This window comes from Paroedura picta, chromosome 1 (genome assembly GCF_049243985.1).
Source record: "Paroedura picta isolate Pp20150507F chromosome 1, Ppicta_v3.0, whole genome shotgun sequence".
Classification (NCBI taxonomy): domain Eukaryota; kingdom Metazoa; phylum Chordata; class Lepidosauria; order Squamata; family Gekkonidae; genus Paroedura; species Paroedura picta.
Genome location: NC_135369.1, coordinates 200,605,342 through 200,630,657, shown reverse-complemented (window position 1 = coordinate 200,630,657; position 25,316 = coordinate 200,605,342). Strand labels below are relative to the sequence as shown.

General features: G+C 46.0%; 1 protein-coding gene across 2 annotated transcripts in view; it reads left to right on the top strand.

The window, feature by feature from the left end:
- The window catches only part of KIF16B (kinesin family member 16B), a 185,175-nt gene extending 162,072 nt beyond the window's left edge, over positions 1-23,103 (top strand). For both annotated transcript variants that reach the window (XM_077316503.1, XM_077316492.1), the window contains one exon: positions 22,730-23,103. In XM_077316503.1, the coding sequence (XP_077172618.1) occupies positions 22,730-22,888 (159 nt within the window). In that variant the 3' untranslated portion in view covers positions 22,889-23,103. The remainder of the gene's footprint in view (positions 1-22,729) is intronic.
- Positions 23,104-25,316: the final 2,213 nt, after the last annotated feature.

The following is a 25,316-nucleotide window of genomic DNA, read 5'->3' as shown; positions in this document are numbered from 1 at the left end:
CATTAGTGGCCGCTTCTCCTGAAACAAAATTATTTTAATCTACACAGTCAATCAGTCAATTTTATTTACGGTCATAGACCAACCAATAAAAAACATAAAATTACAGATAATCTACACAGTCAATCAGCTCTTCAGTGACAAATCAGAAGTCGTGCTAGGCAAGAGTCTTAGCTGGCCCCACCCAGTTCTAAAAACTCTTGGTGGGCACTAGGGAAGGTCTTGGTGGATGCCATGTTGGGGATCCCTAGTGTAGTGGCTAATGGGGAGAAGAAAAGCAACCAATTGAGCACCTCTTGGACCCTATTTCCAAGGCAATATTTTGGGCAAACTCTTAGTGTGGATACTTGAATGGTATATGCACCTCAATTTTGTGTATCTGAAAGAAATCTGTACCATGTTTTTAACTATTGCTGTCCCCCTGTTGAAGAAATCTTGGTCAATAAACCATGTTAATGTTATTCAATTACTCAGTTACATATGCTTGGGGTTTTCTCAAGGAACAAAACCATGACTGTAGGTGAAGAAGGGTCATCTTTTATCCTATATAAGCATACTGCTCATTAGTTTTATTGAGTGCCTACAAGTTCTTGAATTGTGAAAAAGAGATAAAAGTACTTCTTTCTCTGCCTTCTGTATCCCATGCATAATTTTGTAAACTTCTACCATGTCATCCCCCACTTGTCATTTCTCCAAACTGAGGAGCCTAACCTCTTTAACCTGTCTTCATAGGGAAGGTATTCCATCCCCTTAATTATTTTACTTGCTCTTTTCTGCAGCTTTTCCAATGCTGTGATACCTTTTTTGAGGTGTGCTGACCAGAACTGCACACAATATTGCAGATGTGGTTGCACCATCAATTTGTACAGGGGCAATTAGAACACTGGCTAATTTGTTTTTATTCCCCTCCCCAATAATCCCCATAGTAACATTTGACTGGTAGAGTGGTTAAGGCTTATAATCTGGTGAGCTGGGTTTGATTCCACATTCCTCCAAATCCAGCCAGCTGGGTGATCCTGGGCCCGTCACAGGTCTCAGAGCTCTCTCAGCCCTGCCCCCTTCCCAGGGTGTCTGTTGTGGGGAGATGGAGGGAAGGTGATTGTCAGCTGTTTTGAGACTCCTTTGGGCAGTGAAAAGCAGGGTACAAAAACCAACTCCTCCTTCTATTGCAGTCACACACAGAGTCCACATTTTAAGTGAGTCATCTACCACGACTCCAAAATTTAGTTCTTCTACTGCAGATAAACACAACCACCCTCTGAAACTAAACAGTAACAGTCTTATAATCACTGGAATCACTTGAACTGCCTATGCACATTGACCAAGAGACCGAAAAAGTATTTTCACTCCTGATACCACATAGGAAGGAAGGAACTTTTGCTCCTGTGAGGTTTCACCCACTTGCTTTCAATAAGCAGACATTCTTTGAAGAAAATCTCTTTATTGAAGAAACAATGATGTGAGCATCTCTAAGCTCTTGCTAAGACTGACCTCCCTGGGAACCGTTAACCCTTATCAATCCCAGCTCCTGTCACACACACACCCAATCGCCTATTTGGGTCTAAATCTTTTCAGATGCTCCCTGGTGCGCCAAAAGCAAAAGCTGTTCAAGGCTGGGAGTAGAGCATTTCCCCAGTTCCCACAGCATCAAACAATCCAAGGGATGGAATCCCAGAGGCACTAAACTAGCTACTTTCACACCTACGAGCATGAATAACATGGGATCGAAAAGGGCTTAAGGCTAAGGTGACAGGTATAAGCTGGTTACAAGAAAGGAAATGGCAGGGTTTTGTGATGATGGGGTTTTGACAGCCCTGTCCTCAGTTCACCTTTTCAAAAAGTTCTTTGAGTCATATGCTGAAAATATCTGGTCCCAGGTGAGGATTAGAAGACACATTAGCAGCCATCTTGCAAGAGGCTGGTCAGAACTTAGGAAGTCTCCTGAGAACTCTGTGGACTCTGTCTTGAGTTTCATGAAAGAACTAAAGGGAGACACCAGTGCAATGAATTAATAAAGAATAAAATCCCCCCTTCCCCCCAAAAAAAATTCCCCTGTGATCGTTTCTGACGTTGGCCAGGTTGGCCTGTAGTAGGCAATGGGAAAGCCCTCTGCCGGAGATCCTGGGGACCCACTGTCAGTCTGCCCTTGCTGAAGGGGAGGTCTGATTCAGTGGAAGGTGGCCTCGGAAATGTCACAGGACTCAAATTTAGTACTTCTAGCGATGAAACACTTTTCCGTCAAAAGTATTCCAGGGGTGACACAGATTCTTTTTCTGTTACTTTCTGGAGCGGGCTTCAAAGACTGAAAAACCGGTGACCAGCAAAGTGGGAAATCTGTATCTAGGCTGGTTCACCACTTAAGGCAGAAGAAGCAGAAAATGCCAGAGCAGATTTCTGGGGAAAGGTTGGAACATCTCTTCCTACAAAACTAGACCTGAAGGTGCCCGTGGACTAGACCTGAAGGTGCCCGCTCTTTTACTCTGCTACAGCCGGAGCAACAGGCCACCCATCTTGATCTCGTTTCCGATGTCCATGGGTGCTGGGGGTGGGGGGGACGTTAAATAGAAGAATATTCAACTGTGACTCTTCACTTGGAAGTGGTGCAGCCCAGGCGAGGGCCCAGCGTCTGACCCCAAGCCTCTCAGCATATTTTGTCAACAGCCAATTTAGTGGCCTTAAGTCCCCGTCGCACACTAAAAACTCTAAATTAATTGTTCAGCATGTTAAGGAGTGCAATTTAAGTTTCGAGCCAGCCCGGCTTGATTAAATCTCTCTTGACTGACACAGCCAAGAATTTGGTTGATTAAAGTTAATGAATGGAAGTTAATGTTGTTTATCCATTTGTGCCATTTGAAAACTATAAATAGGGAAATGGTATCATTATTTGTCTGTTTTAAGACCCTCTAGCACAGTATATATATATTTAAAGGGAAAAAACAAAGGGCGCCCAAAATTAATGTGAAAATTACTTTTGCAAAGCAGAAAAAAAATGGCTTGCTAAATATAGCGAAGTTTGTTATTTATATGAGCTCGAATTCCACAAAGTATAAGTACTCGAATGTTTGAAATTGATCCTTCTCCTCCCTCCCCTCTGTCCCATTAGCCCCCCCCCCCCCGGCCACCCTGCAAGACTCCCCTTGGAGATTGTTGGACCACCCAGAGGAAAATATCCCATGGTGGGAAAGTGAGAGGAAGTAATTGGGGAAATCACCTTCCCTTCCTCTTCCTTTAGTGGTACTTTTAGTGACACCAGGCATTTCAGGTTGCCCTTCTTTTCACCCCTCCTCCCTACTGCTCCCCAGGCCACTTGGCTTTTTGTCCACAAGGATCAACTACTTGAAGAAAGTTCAAGGATCTGGCTCTTTCCTGCTGCTACAGAAAGACTAACACGGTGATCCATCTTGGTCTATCTGAAGAAGTGAGCAGTGACTCATGAAAGCTCCTATCCTGCCATAAATGTAGTGAGTTCTTAAGGTGCTCCTGGATGGTCTTTCTCTTTTCTGTCGCTGCAGGTAGGCAAATATAGCTACCCATCTTGAAATCGCTCCGTTCTCTAGGATATGAGGACAGATGAACTCACTTTCTGGTTGTATCTGAAGAAATGAGCAGTGACTCACAAAAGGTGCTCTTGGACTCCTGCTCTCTTCTTCTACCCCAGGGCCCGTTCTGCACATGTAAGATAAAGCACTTTTCAATGCACTTTAGAAGTAGATTTTCCTGTTCCGCACAGGAATATCCAGCTGCAAAAGCACCTTGAAAGTGCATTATCCAATGTGTGCCGAATGGGCCCAAGAAAGTTCAGTTTCTGGGGCACATGATCTGGGGGGAGAGGGAGACAGCAGGGCAACTTGTAGGGCGCACGAGAAGCAGAGCAGCACTCGTCAAGGGGACACCAAGCCAGGGAGTGAGGGGACTGCCCTGGAGAAATGTCCTTGCCACATTTGTATGGGCTGCTGGCAATAAAGCAGCATTTACTGCCAAACTCTGTAAGTCTTCCCTCTCCTTGCAAGGCCAGCCTCCTCACAACCTCCTCAGCGGCCCAGTACTGCAAGCACCCTGGGCTGGCCCTGTGGGACTGCTGGGAACCAACCTTTCCTTGCCAGAAGGGGTCCCTTGAGCAGGTGACTCATTTGCAGTTCCTGCAAAGTGGATCACAGTGACTCTGTCCCCTCACACTTGGCCGTCGCAGGCTGGATTGAACCCATTCCCAAGAGACGGTCAACACTCTGCTCTATGCAAGTGAGCGTAAAAATTAAGCTTGCAAAGATCCCCTTAAAACCCTAGAGTTTCTGTCCTAGTTTCTGTTTGCTGCCTACACACAGAGATGAAGGAATAAACAAATGGCAGAAATGTTAGAGTACATCAAACCGCGTTGCTTAAAGCTACGAAGGGGCATATGCTACTGTTTTTATCAGATTAAAGAGAGAAGGTATCATAAACAGAAGCATATTGAAGCCTGGCAGTGGGTGGTGTTAAAGGAAGTTGGTATAATGTAGTTCATGCAAAGAAGAGTCACATTTTGTTTAATCTCAGAGGGCTCAGCTACACGAGATGGGTTCTTCCCTGTTTTATTTTTAGCAGCCTTTTTTCCTTCCCTTTTGCAGTCAGCTTCTGGCGTTGCCATATGAAGTACAGGAACGGTGTACAGAGGGGGGGGGGGAGAGCCTTAACTGTTTTCTCTTCTGCTTTTTTTCTGTCCTGAGCGGGTTGCTTTCCTGCTTGTTGGTTTATTTCCTTATCATATTTGGAGGCCGCCGCTCCTGGCCTGGCGCCTTGGGTTGCAGGGGAAAAGACCAGGTTTGCCCGTTAGGAGTAAAAGCAGCAGAGACGTGCGTTTTCTGATGGGGTGGGGGAGGAAAAGGTTCAAGTTCTTCTCTCCCCCTCCGCCAAATGGTCTCCTCCCCAATAGAAAAATGGCAAAGGCTGAATTTGCAGAAGAGCCAAGGTTGTATAAAATAAGTGTAGACGAAACCAACCTCCACATCCTGTGATAACGAGGTTCAAGTTCAGTAGCTCCTTAGAGAGCAACAAGATTTTGGGGTACAGGCTTTCAAGAGTCAGCGGATCCTTCATCAGATACAAGACCAGTGACACCTTGGGAATCAACAAAATATGGGGAGCATAAGTTTTCGAGCCTCGTAGCTCCCTTTGTCTAGTAGGACCGTAGAGACCAACAAGATTTTGTGGTATAAGCTTTCAAGAGTAAACAGTTCACTTCATCAGATAAGAGTCTAGTAGGAGCTTAGAGACTGGCAAGATTTGGGGGAATAAGCTTTGGAAAGTCAGAACTTCTTTAATCAGATATAAGTCCCATGAAGAGAGCTTTGACTCTCTAGCTCAGGGGTAGTCAAACTGTGGCCCTCCAGATGCCCATGGACTACAGTTCCCAAGAGCCCCCTGCCAGCATTCGCTGGCAGGGGGCTCTTGGGAATTGTAGTCCATGGACATCTGGAGGGCCGCAGTTTGACTACCCCTCTAGCTCTTCTACTGCAGGCCAATGCAGCTGCCCTCTGAAACTGGACCTATGATGTGTGATTCTGCTAAAACAAAACCATATGATGTGTTTGCATGGGGGAATGCAAAATTAATAGTGTCTGAGCAGATTCCTTTAGCTCCTTGGAACCGAGTCTTGGTTCGTGTGCTGATAAATAATTCAGTTTTGCAACTGGTTTCAAGGTCTGCAGCAAAGCTGTTTTGTGTGGATGCAGATGCTGTCTGGTTGTCAGTCACAGGATTCAGTGGACTGAGTTGGCCAGAGAGTGGTTTTAAATAAAGTAATTAGTCATCTAACTCAGGGGTCGTCAACCCCCGGGCTGCAGCCCGGTAATGGGCCACAAAGGCCACGGTACTGGGCCGGTGGCAGCTGCACCTGCCTCTTCCCCCCCCCCCTCTGCAGCAAGAAGCTTGCCAGGCCACGAGCGAAGTGGCTACCAAAGCAGCATGCTGGCAGTCGCAAACGCACATGCGTGGAGCTGCCACGCATGCGCATTTGCGCCCCGGTGGACGCAAACACACATACGTGGCAGCTCTGCGCATGTCCGTTTGCGTGGTGCAGCTGCACGTGTGCGTTTGCGTGGAGCCGCCGCGTGTGCACATTTGCGCCCGCTGGCGGGGCGCAGCCGCGCAAGTACAGCACATGGGCCACTGGCTCTCCCCCAGCCCCAGAAGCAGTCCTCAACCAGGAAAAGGTTGGGGACTGCTGATCTAACTGACGTCACCTGAAGTGTGTAAAGTGCCAGCAAATTGCAGCCCAAGCATTTTCAAGGCAGAGACATTTAGAAATGCTTTGCCATTGCCTGTCTCTGTGCAGCAACCCTGGACTTCCTTGCTGGGCTCCCATCCAAATAGAAACCAAGGCTGCCCCTGCTTAGCTTCTGAGATCTGACAAGATCAAACTAAGCTGGGCTATGCAGGTCAGGGCAAAAGACATGCAGGTGTGGTTGGCCATTGTCTGCCTCCACATAACCACCCTGGACCGACTTGCAGGCGTGCGCACAACAGAACCAGCCTGTTTCTGATCCAGCCCGAGTTGATTGGCCAAATTGATTTGGCTGAATCCGAAATGTTCCAGCAGTCTCTTGAAATGTCAGGGAGGGCAGATGTGGTGTTCCCCATCCCTTGCTTCCCCAATACTGGGGGGCTTTTTGCACGCCTTCAAAATCGCACAGTGGTTGCCAATTGGAAACGCTATTGATTTGCCATAACGCACGACGTCGTAGACAATCTGCCACACACCTGAAACCAATCTGCAAAAAGCGCTTCCTTGTAGCGCTTTCAGGGGAATCCCAAAAAGTGGATTCACCCTCCGGAAATCTGCAACACTAGCGATAAAGACCTGTGCGTTAACATTGTTGCGGTTTCTTCAAAGTCCCTCCTCCTGAGCCTGTCCTCCAAACTTCCGGCGAAGCGATCGCCATTTTTTTTTCTCCGAGCGAGCGGGGATAAACGCACCAGTGAGCCTCTTTCTGTTTAGAGGCTTCCCTGGCTTCAGTCCTTCACCTTTAGTCACTAAGCACAAACCACAGAAAAGCCCGTTTGCTGAAATAAAGTCCCTTTATTTTTTACACATTAATTCAGCCGAAAATCGGGCCCATGAGAGGGGGGGAGGGGGATTTCTTTTTTTTTCACTCGAGGCAGCGTGGCAACGATCATACGATCAAACGACAGCTCACATTAGGCAGCTGGATGGGTCTCTCCGTTGCAACGAATCTACACAGATTCGTTACAATGGGTCTGTTTTTTTTAAAAAAAAAACCTTTCTTAAAGGGAAAGGGGCTGTTTGGGAGCATGCTAACGGCTGCCCATTGGCTGCTTGACGGCCAGGGGCGGGACGAGCTTGGCAATAGCGCTTCCTTTTCTGCCGAGACCGGAAGCTGTGGGAAACGCTACAAAACGCAACTGGATTCCACTACAAAGGCAGGTATGCATAACGACGAATTCCACTATTTTAAATGGCGATTTTTCATTCAGTGACCAATTTGCAACAAAGATCCCGGTGCGTAAAGCCCCTGGCTCTCCTTCTAAGCCTGGGGGAGAAAAAGAGTGCACCAAACAGCTGATCTTAAGAGAGCAGCTGATTGGCAGGCCCTTTAAGTGCCTCCCACCCTTTCTAAGGAAGCAGGAACCAGATGGCTGCCTGAGGAAGAGCTGATCTATCACGCTCAGCTGCTTTGGGCACCCTTTGAGCACCCTCCTCCCGCTTTAATAGGCAGCGGTCTCTTGTCATTGCCTAAGAAAGCAGGGAGAGGCATTTAAAGTGCGCGGCGAGTGGGATCAGGGAGGGTGAGGGCAGCGTGGGGACTTGTCCACCCTGCTCTCACTCTCTCCAATCCCAGCTGACAGCCGGCCCCCAAAGGCTCCAGGAGAGTGGGGGCATGGTACTTTTCAGTTTGTCTCAGCCAAATTGCCTATCCAAAGATAAACTAGGCCCGACCCTGCTTAGCTTCTGAGATCTGACAAGATTGGACTAGCCCCGGCCCTCCAGGTCAGGGTGAGATCATCTATGACCCTTTACTTTGAGGTTAATTGGAACTAGTTAAACCACACACTAGTTAGACACACTAGTAAGTGAAACTTGTGGGATTACATGGAACTGTGCTCAATTAGGAAGATCTGTCAGAGCTACTAGTTAGATGTCAGTTCATGCAGAATTATTAAGAAAATTGCTTGAGATTCCAGTACTGGAACTCTGCAGGAATTGCTACAAGGCAGTGTCTTGTTAACTTAGATCCTCCGGTTGGAACTGAGGAGGTTTTGTTTTTTTTATTCTACCAATAGGATTTCTGGACAATTGCTGTATTTCCGACAGTATATCGTACATCTTTATTGAAACACTCAAATGTTTAAAGCAGGTATTTACACCCAGGAATTCTCCACCTAGCTTTAGAAGCTTTTTCTCCATATTGGCAAAGGAGCAGAAAATAACCAACGTAATTTTACGTTTTTTTTTGTATTTGCATGTTTTTTTAAAAGATTGCTTTCCAGTGTTTTCTAACTTAAGTGCTTTGACGTTCAGATGTCACAAATTCTTCATCTTCCTCAATAGCCAGGCCTTTCCTGGGACTGATCCCCATCAAATGTAATGCTTTGCTTTTCTGAGCAGGGCCTTCTGCATGTGCCGACCTGCAAGTGAGCAAAATCAACAGGTGCCTGTACATAGGCCTCTGTGGTGGCCCCCATCTTATGGAACTGGACGGCTCCCACTCTCCTGGCTTTCCACAAACTCTGAAAATTGGAGTTATTCTAGAGCAGTGGTCCCCAACCCCCGGTCCGGGGACCGGTACCAGTCCGTAGATCAGTCAGTACCGGGCCGCGGCACCTTCTCATCCTCCTCCCTGCCACTCTGTTGCTGGCTCACCTTTGGTGCTCTCCGGTGGCCACTATGGCTGGAGCTCCCCCTCAGCGAGGCACTGCACAGCTGCTGCTGGCAGCACCCCCCAGCATGCAGTGGGAAGACAGGGGTGCCGGCAGGAAAGCAAGTGGAGTAGGGGCTCAGGCGACGGCAGCGACGTCCCTCAGCAAAAGACTACCTCCCCCCGGGCCTCAGTAAAATTGACCGGTCCCCAGTGATAAAAAAGTTGGGGACCACTGTTCTAGAGGGCTTTTCTACACAGGTCATAAGATTGTATGTGAAGACGCACGCCTACAAACAAAAGCTTAGTCTCAGAATTGAAGATACTGGCTTAAAGGCACCACCAGAAGCAAACTTTGTTCCACGGTATAAGCATTGTTCGCAAAAGTTACATAGATACATAGTTAGGGGTTGCAGTCTCGATTGCTGTGCATAGCTTGCTGTAAGATCCTGCTGTGTAATTCTGCATCATCATTTAAATAAATTGTATTTCTGCATCCTGCCCACTCGGGATAGCTTTCCCAGCCAGGGTTTAGTGACACCTAGGGGCTTCCTGATAATGCTCAAAGGGTTTCCTGAATGGGTGGGAACAAATTTTTTTATTAGATATGTTAAAAAATGTGTTGAACGTGTATCAGTTGATATGACCATACCCACCCACTTGCTCCCAAAATAGCCAATGAGGGGCCTGGAGGAGGAGGTGGGGAGGGGAGGGGAGGGGTCCTGGGTGGGCATGTCCACAGCTATGCTTCCCAACCACATTCTACACGATTGCACCATTTCTGAGGTTTCTCAAAGCCTGTTTCAAGGGTTTCTCAGTGGCAAAAAAGTTGAGAAGGGCTGGCTGAATGTGCCATGTTAACACTTATACTGCCTGGTTCTGCAACCTGAATCCTATAGAAGAAGAAGGAGAAGGAGAAGAAGAAGAAGAGGATGAGGAGGAGGAGAAGGAGAAGGAGAAGAACCCAAGGTCACCCAGCTGGCTGCATGTGGGGGAGTGCAGAATCGAACCCGGCATGCCAGATTAGAAGTCCGCACTCCTAACCACTACACCAAACTGGCTCTCTATTGCACTGTTAATTAAACGTGCCATCCTGTTGATTGTATTGACTCACTCTGTGGAATCCACGTTGAGTCCCACTAAATAACATAGCATTTTAAAGGGGATTTACTTCCACGTAGCCCTCCTCCCCAGGTCAGCGGGATGGCTGTGTGGGCACCTGTATAGGTTCAGAGGGCTCTGTGATCATCCAACCTCAAGCATATTGACAGGGGCAGAGAGGCATTTGGGGCCTGTCCTTTTCCCGAGGCAGCTGATCAATCAACCCTCTGGCTTTTTATTTCACCCAAGGAGTGGAGGGCAGTGCTTGTCAAGATGTCCGGCTGACTGTTCACCAAGGCCACGTCCAAGAAACGACGCGCTGTCACGACTGACCTGGAGATGTGTTGTAAATTCGGTTCTTTTGCTGTTGTCTGTGAATGGGTTTTGACAGGACTCATTTTAACTGGCGCTCAGGAGGAAAAGATTGATTTCCTTCACTAGACCGGGCGTATTCTGATGTTTTTTTAATATGGCTTCATCTGTCCAAAGAAAGCAGATTCTCAGATGGACAGGCTGTGTACATCACCCTTGTTTTTCCAATAACAGTCCAGTCCAAGTTTTTCATTGATGACAAAGAGTGTTTTGATGCAGAGACGTTATAAGGAGTATTAAATCTTATAGATTCTAAATGAGTTTCATTTATTAAAGTGTAGTAGGAAGGGTTATTGCAGATAATTATTCCAGGCTGAACTTGACTAGCTCGGACGCTTAATTTGACTGATGCTGCTCTATGGCAATTCAATATAATACGCGCATGCCAACATTGGAAATGTCACTGTAATAAATAGGTCGGATTTCATGACCTGCACAATGGGTGACAAGTAAAAAGCATTATTAAGTTTGGATTCTCACGGTGTGAGGACAGTGAACTCCCATCTGGGTAGCTACAGAAGACGCTTCCTTCATCCCAGTTCAAAGCTGCTTTACAAGCCAAGGACTTTGTGTGTATTGTGCGAGCAGGATTTTGAAAGCAGCCTTTCTGGTGTCTATGTGTGTGGTCAGAGTCGCAACAAGTAGAGGTTAAAACAGGGTGACTTTGGCTCTTAACTTCCTTTCTGTGGGCACTAGTTCTCGCCTCCCCCCCCCCAATGGCTCAAGAGGCCTAATTCAAGAAATACTCTTAACGCCACACTCAGATGCTCAGAGCCTTTGCGTTCCCTTGATGAAGACTGTAATGTGGGATCCTGCTGCTTTTGCCAGCAATTCGCCCCCAGAGCTTGAAGTGATAGGGCTTTTTGCTTTACCTTTTGGTAACCTCCACTGATAACTTCCCCAGGTGATCCCGCCAAGCACCTCCCCATCCGCAACAACCTCAGTTCCGTTGGTTCCATCTGCGACCCACTCCGAACTGACTCAGTGTCACTGTCTCCAGTTCCACTGAATCAAAGAAGCATCTTGGGACGAAGCCAGTCTAAGTCAAAACCTGTCTTTGTCCCATGCCCAGTGACCCTTCACACTGGACACCACAATCACCCAAACTGCTTACCTGCTATTCCTCCTGGGACCACTTCAGCGTGCTCCACTTCACCAATCCATGTCAGATGCCTCTGGGTCAAGTCTCACTTGCTAGCCCAATACCGACTTGCATGGACCAGTCAGATCCAACAGCCTGGCATCAACCCTACTCACCATTCCCATGGCAGCCATAACCATACCATTATGTCTCCTGCCTGTCCTGAATGCCCACCACTCCCATGTTCTGGCCAGGATCAATATCATCCTCAGTGCTGGAGTCATCCCTCCACATCACTGTTGATTCCATCAAGACCACGTATGATAGTTCTCACCCTCAGTTCTAAGGAGGATGGAAGGGTGGATTTGAATCATAATTTGGAGATTCCATCAGATTTGTGACTGGACAAACAGGTTGGTGACCCTACTGTCATGCCTCAGTCAGCTGTTACCCTGCCAAACTGAGGAAGAGGCAGAGCTGACAGTCTTGCCAGGATCAGCCCCTGAGTTTCAGGCACTGCCAACAGACTCTGCCAACAGTTGACGTCCCTTTCTACTATCACCATGCCCATTTGTGGAGAACCAGGACAGGGCTTGGTGGGACTGTCTCTGCAGCTTCATAGTTTCATTCATTTATACTGTGGACTGAGTGCTATTCACTGGTAAACAAACGCCTGGGGTTCCATCCTTGGCATTTCCAGTTAAACATGCATCTCGTTCTGCCCAGCATTTTAGATGCTCATCTCAGTCAAAGTAGGTGCTACGGAATGGGATGAGCCAGTGGTCTGACTCAGCTTCATGTCTGCAGTTTTTTGCACCACTCTCTCCTGTTACACTCCTCCCAGTTATCTGATAACGTGTTCCTCTTGTGCAGTAGTTCTCAACCTTGGGGTCCCAAGTGGGGTCGCCAGGACAGGTTGGTAGTGGCGGTGGCAACTGGCACAGGGAGCGGCAGTGATGGGCAGCGGCAGGTGGCAGCAACCGGTGGCAGTGGAGCCATGACACTGGCCACGTCCAGGCCGCCTCCAGATTGTTATGCGTTTGCACGCACACCTGTACAGACATGAGCTGCCACTGCAGTTGGGGTCACGGCGTTACGGCGGTTGGGAACCGCTGCTCTTGTGTCTCATCTTTGTTGCTTCATCTCTCCTCCATTCTCACTGTTTTATGCTAGCTCATGCCACTCAGTGCTTTTGAAAAGCTATCACAAGCCAGATTGCTAAATAAGTATTTTCTCTCAAATAGAATTGTGTGCAGTCACTGTTCTTGATGTCATGCAGCTTATGCATTAGGTCAGGGGTAGTCAAACTGTGGCCCTCCAGATGTCCATGGACTACAATTCCCAGAAGCTCCTGCCAGCATTCGGACATCTGGAGGGCCACAGTTTGACTACCCCTGCATTAGGTGTATTGTACTGCTTACTGTAACCAACAGGGAGGAAATAATGTTATGACTTTAAGGCTACTTTATAAAGCTAGAATATGCCGTATATACTTGAGTATAAGCCGACCTGAACGTAAGCCAAGGCACCTAATTTTACCACAAAAAATTGGGGAAACCTACTGACTCGATTATAAGCCGAGAATGGGAAATGCAGCATAAAATAATAAGTTCATTGAGTAATCAAAAGGTTAAATGCTTTTTAAATATTATTTCATAGAAAAACAGTAGTCTAATTTCAAAAGAGGGTCAACAAGAACAATATGGTATCAACAATAACTTTAAAACTGCATAAACCATAGCTCAATTAGCAACCAAGCTAAAAGGCAAAAGTTAAAATCCTTCAAAACTGCATTCTTCACCATCATCTGTATGTCCAAACAATGCTTTGGCTGTAGCTGGTGTGAGGTTATCAGCATAGACTGAGTTTGCAGTTGTCACTATCACCGCTGTCGTTCTAATACAAAGTGCTGTCTTCACTGCCATCCATAGCATCAGAAAGCAAGGGGGGTGTCACATGGACACCTTCCTCCTCCTCAGCAGGATTATCGTGTGAACCTGCCCTACTGTCCTCTGGTGGAGGGGCTCAGGGTGATCTTAGTGCTTCATCCATGCTCCAGCATCACAGGCTCTCCCATCCAGCCTCCCCACAAAAAACAGCTACAGAAAAGTCAAGAGGATGAATAGCTGCTGGTTTTTGTACCCCGCTTTTCACTAACCAAAGGAGTCTCAAAGTGGCTTACAATTGCCTTCCTTTCCTCTCCTCATGCCAGACACCCTGAGAAAGCACTGGCAGAACTGCTCTGTGAGAACAGCTCTGGCAGGAGAACCAAACAGTGCCCCCCCCAGGCCAGCAAACCAGAGCAGAACAACAGTACCCGAAGTTTGGCAACCTACTACAACAAGTACAACCACTACTAAACTGGGAAAATGGACAACTGTAACAACAACAACAGATCCCTCCCCCCCCCCAGAAAAAACACTGAAATAAAGAAGTGTAAAACTGAACACTGAAAGAAAGAACTGTAAAAGTCAACTTTTAAAAGGAACACAACCCCAAGAAGAAAAGCCAAACAATGCTGCCCCTCAGATAAAAGAAGAAAGAAACACTAGGAGAAAGAAACAGTAAATCTCAAAGAACCCCCAAAACCCACCCTGCCCCACCTGCAAAAACCAAAAGAATAGTTTGGAAGAAGTGATTAAGAAGAGGAAGAAGAAATGTGAAGGCAATTGGAAAAAAAGATCAGAGACCCTCAGTGAAACTGTTGATGACTTCTCCAGCAATGATCCTCCAGTGTTGAGCGCAGCAGCCAGCCAGCTAGCCAGCAGCACACTCTCTGAGAGTCAGACTGTAAGAGTCTACTCTACCTGACAGAGCAGCACGGGCCAGGAGGCCAGCAACAGAAGGCAGGTAAGAAGTCCCCTAGCCTTCTATACGTTCCTGGCCGAACACAGAAGATTTTCAAAACGGAAAACCTTCTATGCTTGGCCAGGAAATGTTTTCCCACAAAAACATGTGTTTCTGTAGGCTAACTTTCCCAGCCCCGCCCCCCTTGTCTTCCTTGCAGGCTCATCATTGCAATACATTTGCAAATGCAAAAGGCATTGCAATGATTGGCTGGCCTCCTACAAGCTTCCAGAGCAAGTTCAGCATTGCAATACATTTGCAACTGCAAAATGCATTGCAGTGATTGGCTGGCCTGTCCTCCCATAGGGAGCCCAGCCAGCCATTAGTCTATCCCCCACTCACCCCTCCCTTTGTTCCAGGGCCTGGGAAGCCCAAACAAAGAGAGGGCAAGTTGAAGCACGAAAGCAGTCAGTTCAGCCAAGGTAAGTGGCAGCCATGCCTTGGGGTTTTTTTTGTCCCAGCCAAGCTGCACATCCCTTGTGGGGCCCTCACTCGAGTATAAGCCGATGGGGGCTTTTTCAGTATGAAAAAATGTGCTGAAAAACTCGGCTTGTACTCGAGTATATACTGTATATAAGAAGAGCCCTGCTGGATCAGACCACTGGTCCATCTAGTCCAGCATCCTATCTCACTCATTGGCCAACCCATTATTTTGGAGGGCCAGTGATAGGGCACAGAGGTTGCCTCCTGGCTCTGGGATTCAGAGGATTAGTGGCTCTGAATGCAGAGGTTCCCTTCAGCCACCACGGCTAGTAGCTATGATAAACTAATCCTCCATGAATTTGTCTAATCCCATTTTCAAGCTGTTTCTTTCAGTGGCCATCACTACACTTCTGGCAGCAAATTCCACATTTCAGTCCTCTCCGTAAAATAGTATTTCCTTCTGTCTATTCTGAACCTACTGCTCATCATGGCCAGCCTAACTTTTGTCTCTTCTTTGGTCATTGTTTGTAGTACCCAAACTTTAAAGGAGTGCAAGTATGTAACTATTTTTAAAGAGAAAAACTTTATTAATTATATATGGCCATTGACTTCAAAGGCTGTAGCCATTTATAACAAGATTATGAGAATAGTGACAGTGAGCTGCATTCCCTATTAATATGTCACCTCCAGATGAGCAATTACAGCACCTCTTGAATTGCAAAAAAGAAAGAAAAGAAAAAGATATTTGATTTTAATAATTTTAATAACTTTAAATTAAACTAAGATTTATGTCACAGAGCCTTTTAGAAACCCCTTTGAGGCCACCACTGTGTGAGATGGTGCAGAAAACATTAGAATGACGTCTCTCCTGATATATTATACATCATACAAGTGCTAGGCCAGCAATAGAGAACAACCTTATTAAAATAATAATTGTAATAAGTTTTTAAATGACTGCAGTTTCACTCTTGACCTAATTAGAGCTTGGCAAAAGTTGCACAGGCCCGCTCAGTAAAGAAGTTGTTCAGAACATTTCTCTCTTTCCTCTCAGAGATTCTTGGATAGGTAAGGCTTTGAAAGTTAGCTGAGACCCGCTCACATTATATGGATGGATTTAAATATGTATGTAATAATGTATGTTATATGCATTCACACCCAGACAGCCCCTGCCGAACAACCGTGTGTAGGGTTCAGCGCTTCGGCCCGAAGCAGCCTGTGGTGGAGGGGGGAGGAGAGGGGAGATGCCGGCATACTACCTGGCGCACAAACGCATGCGCAGGCTACTTTGGGCACGAACAGCCGCTTCAGACACTGAAGCGCCCAACCCTAACCATGAGCAAGCCATGTCTTACTTCCTCAATCTGAGCAGGGTCTTAACAAGGAAACCTGGGATGAAGGCTCACTTTGTGGACTTCATGGACATGATGCTCCAGAATGACCACATAGAACTTGCCCCACCTCTAAGAAGTGGGGAAGAATGTTGGTATCTACCATTTTTTGGAGTATGCCACCCACAAAAACCAGGACAAATAAGAGTAGTATTTGACTCCAGTGCACAGTTCCAAGGACTCTTGCTAAACAAAATTGTTACATGACCAGATCTGACCATCAGTCTGCTAGGCAAGCTCATCCACTTCGGAAAGGAAGCTATAACCATCATGGCCGACATCAAGTGTATGTTCTACACCAGGGGTAGTCAAACTGCGGCCCTCCAGATGTCCATGGACTACAATTCCCACGAGCCCCTGCCAGCATTCGCTGGCAGGGGCTTCTGGGAATTGTAGTCCATGGACATCTGGAGGGCCGCAGTTTGACTACCCCTGTTCTACACCTTTCTTGTCAGAGAACATCATTGCAACTACATATGCTTCTTGTGGTTTGGCGATGAACAACACATCCAACAAATCACTAAATATCAAATGAGTGTTCATATTTTTTTTTAATGGATCCTCAGTGATGGTAGCAAACTGGATTGCAGTGCATAGCACAGCGGGTACAGATGAGTATGGTGAAGACATCTGATGTTTTGTACAATGAGACTTCTATGTTGACGGTGGCCTCAAGTCCGTATCTTCCCCAGCAGAAACCATACATTTCCTGAAAAAATTCAGTAGATGTTGGCTGCAGCCAGTTTCACAAAAAAACCAATCAAGCAGCTTGTTCAGTTAAGAAACAGAAATCACAAAGAATCCTGAACAGGGGCTGAATAGAGTACAATGAAAGTAAATCCATTTACTGAAGAAGGGACATGATTTTTTTCTTATTTCTTATTATTTCTAAATAGCGAAGAGTGGTGACCCAAAGGCACATATCATAGGTGATAAAATTTACATATATTGGTTGAAGCCATAATTTACAGATTCCATTCAACCACTCAGCTACACTTTATAAAGAGTTTAATATAGATACTTTATATAGAGTGTATTATCACAGTTCTGACCACTGAGGAAGACCCAGTAGGGTCAAAAAGCGTTTGGTCTTGAATGTGCTGTTAGTTCTGTATAGTTTTTATGAAATTTTTATTCTGTTTTTAATTGTGCACTATCTGTAACCGCTCCAGCGGTATTAAATAAAAGGGTAAGGGCAATGTGGGAGGAAAAAGGACTCTGTCCAGGATAAAAACTCGGAGGGCCAGAAACTCAGAGGGACCTCATAGTGTCCATCCAGGGCCAAACGGCCAATGGGGAGCCACAGTTCACCCGGCTCCCCATTGGCTGCTTGGCCCGGCCGGGGAGTCACCACACAGACACAGAAGGATGGCTGTGTGGTGAGTCCTGCGCCCAGGTTCTCCTCCCAGTAGGGAAAGGAGCAGGGATGCCGCATCAAAGATGCAGCACCCCTGCTCCTTTCCCGCCCTGGGTCCCTTACTCAGGAGCCTTCTGCCGGCCCCAGGCCACCTTCGCAGAGTCCAGGACGCTGCAAGGGTGCCCCTGGGACCGGCAGAAGGCTGTGCCACACACACACACCGCTCTTCCCCCGGCCACCCCCCCCTTCGCCTTAGCGATTCCCCCACGCTCCGGCCCTGCTCCTACCCACACACCCATCTCCCTCCCCCTCGCCCCTGCACCCGCCTGCCTCTTCACAAACACCCCTGTCGCATCCCATTCTACCTACCTCCCTGCCTTCTTTCCTTCTTTCCTTCCTCTCTTTCTCCATCTCCTTTGTTGCCTTTCTATCTCTCCTTCTCACTGGCTTCCTGTCTTACTTCCTTGCCTACTTCCTTTTCTTCTCCCTTCTTTCCATCCCTTCACAAAACCCTTCCCCTCTTTTCTCCCTCCCATTCCTCCTTCCCTCTTCTACCTCCCTTTCCTACATTCTTCCTCCCCATCCACTAGCGCCCGCTGTATTTTTTTCACAGCGGGCTTAATTTCTAGTAGTAAATAATCAACAAGTTTTACATTATTTTATTGTACAGCTCAACTTCTGAGTTCCTACCTGTTAAGTTTGGGTTGTGTTCATTTTTTGGTTTTGGTTTTCCATTGCTGGAAGAACCAGACCCCTTGTGCAACTCTGGAATACTTACAGAGTCCCCTAGCATGATCCACAAGCCAAGAGCTCTTCAGCAAGAGCCTTTTATAGCACAGAGGCCCACCCAGCAGAAGGTGGAACTAGCAGTCAGCCCCACGCAAAACTGCCACTAAATGCAAATCAGCTAATTTGATTAGCAGTAGTGTCCCACCACCCAGGCAAGGAACAGACAACAAAACAACAACAGCTCTCAGTCTTCTGCAACCTGTATACACTCACATACTGCCCTCACACACTGTAAGAAAGAAACAATCACCAGTAGCTCCTGAGCTGGCTCTTTCTCCTTCTCCATGTCCAGCTGCTTGCTTGGTTGTTAGTAAGTAGATCTAGTATATACTTAGAAGTATGTATATAAAGAGTGGAATTTGTCAATTCCAAATGTACTGCCCACATAGCTATTAGCGTGGAATACCTAGATGCAAGAGGTATATCTCCCTCTTGCTTTGTAGGCAAACAGTTGTTTTGATTTTTTTATATTTGCATGTTGGAAACTGGCTGGTCTATGAGCATATTAATTGAATTGAATTGAATTGTGATCAGAGCAACCTCTCTGGATCTTTGGAACAGAACGCTGGTTGCTTTCCTAGCTAGCTTTCCTGCTCTTTCCCCTGGCCACTTCCTGACTTGTCTTTGAGTGGGATTTAAACCACCTTCCCACACTTTTTAAAAAGGTTTTCTCATTTCTCCACAAATCTGGGGTGTCCCTCAGGTCGGCAGAAGCATACCTTCCCTGTGTGAACCTAGCCCTATTCTCTCTGCTTATCGATCTGCAAGGTGCTACAAGACTACAGGAGAACTTATAAGGACCCATCATAATCTTAAGGCTAATTTAGGCTTCTCCAAAATGGTTTTTAATATACTGAACAGGTGGCCAACAGTGACACTCTATGCTCTCTGCTGTTTCTGTGGTGTGTAAGTGCTCTGAAGTTCAGTTTTTTTCAGGATATATTAGCATTTTGGCTTTCAAAGTGCCTTCTGCATTCAGAAAAACTAGATTAATCATTTTGTGTCTGTATGTGATTGCACTCTCTGTGAACTAATTATGATGAATGCTGACACCACATCTGTCCCCTGATTTAAATTGCCTCCTTTTCCGCTGGCATTCATCTTAAAAGAATTTCTTCATACAACTTTTTGTTTTTTTGTTTTTTTAAAAACCTAGTCTGAATGTTAATGCAACTTGTGGGAGACTTGAATAAAATATACATTACGCTTGCCAAGAAAATAGTTAGAGCGTCAACTTAAAAAAAACAAAAAATATATTAGCATGATTAATCTCTGAGAACTTTAATGCAAACTAACAGTAACAAAGCCAACGGATTATGTGGAATTCACATGGCATTTACTGGCTCTGGTGGCAGCCACAAGCATTGACATCTTCAAAAAGGAATTGGATAGACCAGCCTTTCTCCACTTTTTTACCGTTGAAAAACCCCTGAAACATTCTTCAGGCTTCCAGAAATCCCAGAAGTGGCGTGATCGTGCAGAATACCTGGAGTACTGTGTGCAGTTCTGGAGGCCTCACTTCAAGAAGGACGTAGATAAAATTGAAAGGGTACAGAGGAGAGCGACGAAGATGATCTGGGGCCAAGTGACCAAGCCCTATGAAGATAGGTTGAGGGACTTGGGAATGTTCAGCCTGGAGAAAAGGAGGTTGAGAGGGGACATGATAGCCCTCTTTAAGTATTTGAAAGGTTGTCACTTGGAGGAGGGCAGGATGCTGTTTCTGTTGGCTGCAGAGGAGAGGACACGCAGTAATGGGTTTAAACTTCAGGTACAACGATATAGGCTAGATATCAGGAAAAAAAATTTCACAGTCAGAGTAGTTCAGCAGTGGAATAGGCTGCCTAAGGAGGTGGTGAGCTCCCCCTCACTGGAAGTCTTCAAGCAAAGGTTGGATACACACTTTTCTTAGATGCTTTAGGATGCTTAGGGCTGATCCTGCGTTGAGCAGGGGGTTGGACTAGATGGCCTGTATGGCCCCTTCCAACTCTATGATTCTATGATTCTAATATGGTTAGAAAGAAAGCTGTGCACGCACACAGGGCCCCTCCTCTTCCCACCTCCTCCAGGTCCATCATTAGCCAGGGGGGGCGGGTCGATATGACCATGGAGGTCAGGCTGCTTTAGGTCATGGACTGAGGGAAACCCGTGGATGTTGTTGGGTCAGTTGGACTCAAGCAAATGCCTGGTGGATGAACTTCCTTTTGCAGGCCCTGCAGAATTGTGGGAGTTCAGGCAGGGAGAGTTTCTGGGGCACTGGCTGGGGCAGTGATTCTCTGTCTTCTTGGTGTTTATGCGGCAACAACGGGAAGGCACCCAGGAGTTCTGGGCCCACTGATGGACCTCCTGATGGCACTTGGAAGTTGGTCATTGGCCTAATCCAACATGTCTTTTCTTACGTTCTTATGTCTGGGGCAGTGCTTGGGGGGACAACAGGGGGAGGGCTATTGGAGTTCTGGCTGTACTGGTGGCCCTCCCGATGTCACCTGGGTTTGCCACAAGTGTGACGGAGTGTTGGACCAGATGGGCCACTGGCTTGATCCAATAAGGCTCCTCTTATATTTTTATGGAGTGGCTGCTCTGAAATCAACTTGAATGTGGACTATTGGAGAAATGCTCCCAAATAAGTCAAGTGCTCTCTCTAACGAGTGCATTTTTCAAAGGGTCTTGTACTAAATACACGGGAGACAACGGCGGTTGACATTCACCAATCTGTAACCAAGCAAAATTCCATCCTTCCATGGCAGATACCATTTCCCATGCAGCTGCTTAAGTTCCTGCTTCCCTTTTGACTCATGATGCATCCCTCATGTTTATGTGTTTCATTACCTTGTTGCAGTTGGACGTTTTCTTATGCTTTCTTTCAAAACCTCATTCAGATACCACAATAATTCTGCCAAGCGTTTGATGGGAGGGTGCTGAGGTTTTGCAAAATTATCTTCTAACAGTGGTGTTTCCATGCCTTTTACACCAGGGGTAGTCAAACTGCGGCCCTCCAGATGTCCATGGACTACAATTCCCAGGAGCCCCCTGCCAGCGAATGCAGGGGGCTCCTGGGAATTGTAGTCCATGGACATCTGGAGGGCCGCAGTTTGACTACCCCTGGAGTAACATAAAAGTAGATTTGTTGTTTTGCTTGTTAGTTCTAGCAAGGAAAATCCTTGTTTCTGTTAACCATTTTCTTCAATAAACAGGAGCAAGAGGCCTTTTCGCATAACACAGGCCAGTGTTTAGGGTATGTCCCCAGGGAATGTGACCGAGCCTTGGGACAGCTCCCATGGGGATGTGCCACACATTAAGTAATAGTGACAATTACACCTGTCAATGAGCCTCTTGTGGCGCAGAGTGGTAAGGCAGCCGTCTGACAGCTTTGCCCATGAGGCTGGGAGTTCAATCCCAGCAGCCGGCTCAAGGTTGACTCAGCCTTCCATCCTTCCGAGGTCGGTAAAATGAGTACCCAGCTTGCTGGGGGGTAAACGGTCATGACTGGGGAAGGCACTGGCAAACCACCCCGTATTGAGTCTGCCATGAAAACGCTAGAGGGCGTCACCCCAAGGGTCAGACATGACTCGGTGCTTGCACAGGGGATACCTTTACTTTACACCTGTCAAATGTTCCTGTGAATAGGCGTGGCTAGAAAGGTATTCAGCACGCTGAGTGTTTTTGTATTTTGTCTCTGTCAATCTTCATGCCGTACACCAGGGGTAGTCAACCTGTGGTCCTCCAGATGTCCATAGACTATAATTCCCACGAGCCCCTGCCAGCAAATGCTGGCAAGGGCTCATGGGAATTGTAGTCCATGAACACCTGGAGGACCACAGGTTGACTACCCCTGCCGTACACTGTTGTAACCATTTTGTTAGTCTCGATAAATCTTCATTTATGGTACTCGAGATGTGTTGGCCGTTGTCTCTGACAATTCCATTTTGCAGAAAAAGGAGCTAGCTAGTAAAGGACTAACGAGCTACTAGTGGTTATGATCCTGTATCATGTCTAGCCTGAATGTGTGTAGTTTATCTTTAAACCAACTGATGCCCATCCTGTATTGCAAATTGCTTTTGAAATCAATCACCCATATTCTGTTATTTTGCCCACTTTATGTGGAGAAGAAATTGTTAGCCCTACCGCTCAACACATTTTATCCCTCTAGAAAATTCTTTTAAACATACTGAGGGTCTCATACGGAGACATCTTTTGGATGACAAGCACAAGAGAATTTCATATATGGTTGCAAACTTTTTGTCATGCATTGATCTGCAAAGGCAAAGCACTTTTAATAACGATGGAATTTTATCATTTTTATATATTACATTTTTATCTATAATTCTATAATTATCGTTATTAATCATCTATGCCACATTGTTATAACCCCTATATGTATTGTGATATTTTACTTGTTTGTTGGATTTTGCTGGTCAATTGACGATAAATAAATTGATTTGATTTTGAAATCTCTCATTCTTGCAAAAAAAAGATATGTTTTACTGGGCAATGCTTGTAATTTTGAATTATTTTTCCTCCCCAGAAATATCTCAGAGGTTTCTTCAATGCAATGCTCAACTCTGAGTCATCCCCACTGTATATAAACAGAGAGGGACTGAGCCTGTCCAAGCACACCATTTGCGAATTCTCGTCGTTCTTCAAGAAAGGCGTTTTCGACTACAGCAGCCACGGAACCAGCTAACTGGTGAAGGAACAACCACTTTGCCTTGTCTTCCATTCCTGGTTGCTTTGCTGCCAGTGGGATGTGGAAACTGTTGGTTCCTTGCAAGTTGGGTTGAGAAAGGACATGACATTCTCATGCTGACTTTGGAGCCACTCACAGGCTGACGTTTTTCCTCACACACAGCCCCAGACCATTTGTGCAGGGATAGTCAAACTGCGGCCCTCCAGATGTCCATGGACTACAATTCCCAGAAGCCCCTGCCAGCATTCGCTGGCAGGGGCTTCTGGGAATTGTGGTCCATGGACATCTGGAGGGCCGCAGTTTGATTACCCCTGTGTTACAGCGTTCCCTCGACTTTGATTGTGCCTGCAGACAAGCCGATGCGTAAGCAGGTTTTCCGTTTCCTGCAGTTCCGTTTTGTCCTAACGGTATCATCTCAGATTCCTGCCCTGCGTATCCATTTTCCTCCTGAGAACTTCCGCACTGCAGTCGCTTGACGGTGCCGTGTTTGTCTTCCACGTATGACTTTCAACCTGAACGCTTACAAAATAATATGCTGCACTTGAAAATCTCTCAAGTTTATTGCGCCTGATTATACAGACGTGGACTCCCGTGTCACTATTTAAAAGAAAAAGAAGCAATCACTAGCGGGGTGGAATGAGTTCAGCTTCTTTTTTTTCATTTTCCAGTTACGCTCAGATTGTTATACAATGCTGACAGCTAGGCTTAATAAATGCAAAATGGACTCTCTTTTTAAATGATAGCTTGTCCATAAAAGGGTAACATTGTCTCATTAATGTTCTTGTTGCAAAAAAAGGAAAGAATAATGCTTTAAAGCTTAACTCAGGGCTTCTTTAGAATTGCACATGTATAAAAGGGCTGTGGTACATATTTTGTAAAAAATACACATTGAAAAAAATTGTGGCCTGTAATAGGGTTATACGTTCTGTACATAATAAAAAACTGAAAATAGAAGCTTGATTATTGTAACTGGCTAAAAAGTGCACCTGTAAGCTCACTTTCATAGCATGTGGGTATGGTAAAGGGTGTTTGATGGTGGCCACTTCTGGGGAGGTGACAACCTGAACAGGAGTATTCTTAATAGCTCGAGATCTTGCAGAAGGAGTACTAATGCCTACATGGAGTTCCAACTGATAGGTGATTCACCAGAGGGGCTGATTAATTCTGATAACACCAAAATCAGCCAAGAATAACAGGGCTTTTCCTCCAAGGTTAACCTCATTTCTTATGAGTATTTTCTTATTTGTTTCCTTGTTTACTTTATGCTCAACACAGGGTCAAATTCCTCAGTGAGACTTTATGTGGCTCTAACTTTCCCTCTGTTGCTGAAAAGATAACTTTCCCTCTGTTGCTGAAAAAAATATCTGACCGTGTCGACAATGTCACATATAAAACCTCACTATTTGCTTTAGCTGCAAGGAAAATGAGGGCCAGCGTTGTCACCGTTAAAGCTCCCAGCAACATTTCTCCAGTAAGAGGGTCTCGAAGTTTATTGATGCGGGTGCCAGCGCGCTGGTCGACGCACGCATGCAGGCGCAGAGGTCTCTGGGGAATATATTCAGAAAGGCAATCCTTCAGATATGCAGGGCCCAGAGAGGGTAAGGCCTTGAAGGTAAGTACCAAAGGCACTGAGCCACTTCCTCCCTGATCTTATTATCCCATCATTGTTGGATTAGGCATAATAGCAACTCAAAATCAGGGTTTAACTCCCCAGGGGCCTGGTTTACTTTAATATCCAGCTGCCTAGGAACAGGAAAATGATCAGTTACAATAGATTGGCATGTTTTAAAAAGGGTTATCTTAACAAATAAATCCAATGAAACCAAGACTAAATCTATCATGCCAGAATAATTTCTAGAACCAAATGTATAATCCACAGTACCATCCATTGAATTCTTACCAATGACTAAAACTAACCCATGAGTATTTGAACATTTTCCAAGCACGGTGCCAGCAACATTGCCTGTATCATTCCCACCAGGGGGGAATCTGACCTTAAATTAACTAAAATTCATTCTAAACAGTTGCTCATTACTAAAATCCCCGGTCAATAATACAAGGGGCCATAGGATAATTGTTCCTCACACACTCCAGATATATACCGAAATTGAACTATATTTCATCTAAATCATCAGAAGTGAAACGGGAAGGAAAATAAGCATTTATGATCACCATATTAAAGGGAAAAGCTTATGAATATCAAGCCAAAACATTAATTCCCAAGAGTTCCATCTGAGTTATTTTCAAATCTAGGGATTTAACCACAAGGCTGGCAAGGCCATCCCTTGGCCATCCTGCAGTCCCCACAGCAGGAAGATAACATGATTGAAAGCCCTGCCATGCGCCTGTCAAGTTTCCAATAAGCAGGTTTGTTGTAAACAAGAAATCTATTGAAGAAAATGGTGAACAGAAGCAAGGTTTTCTT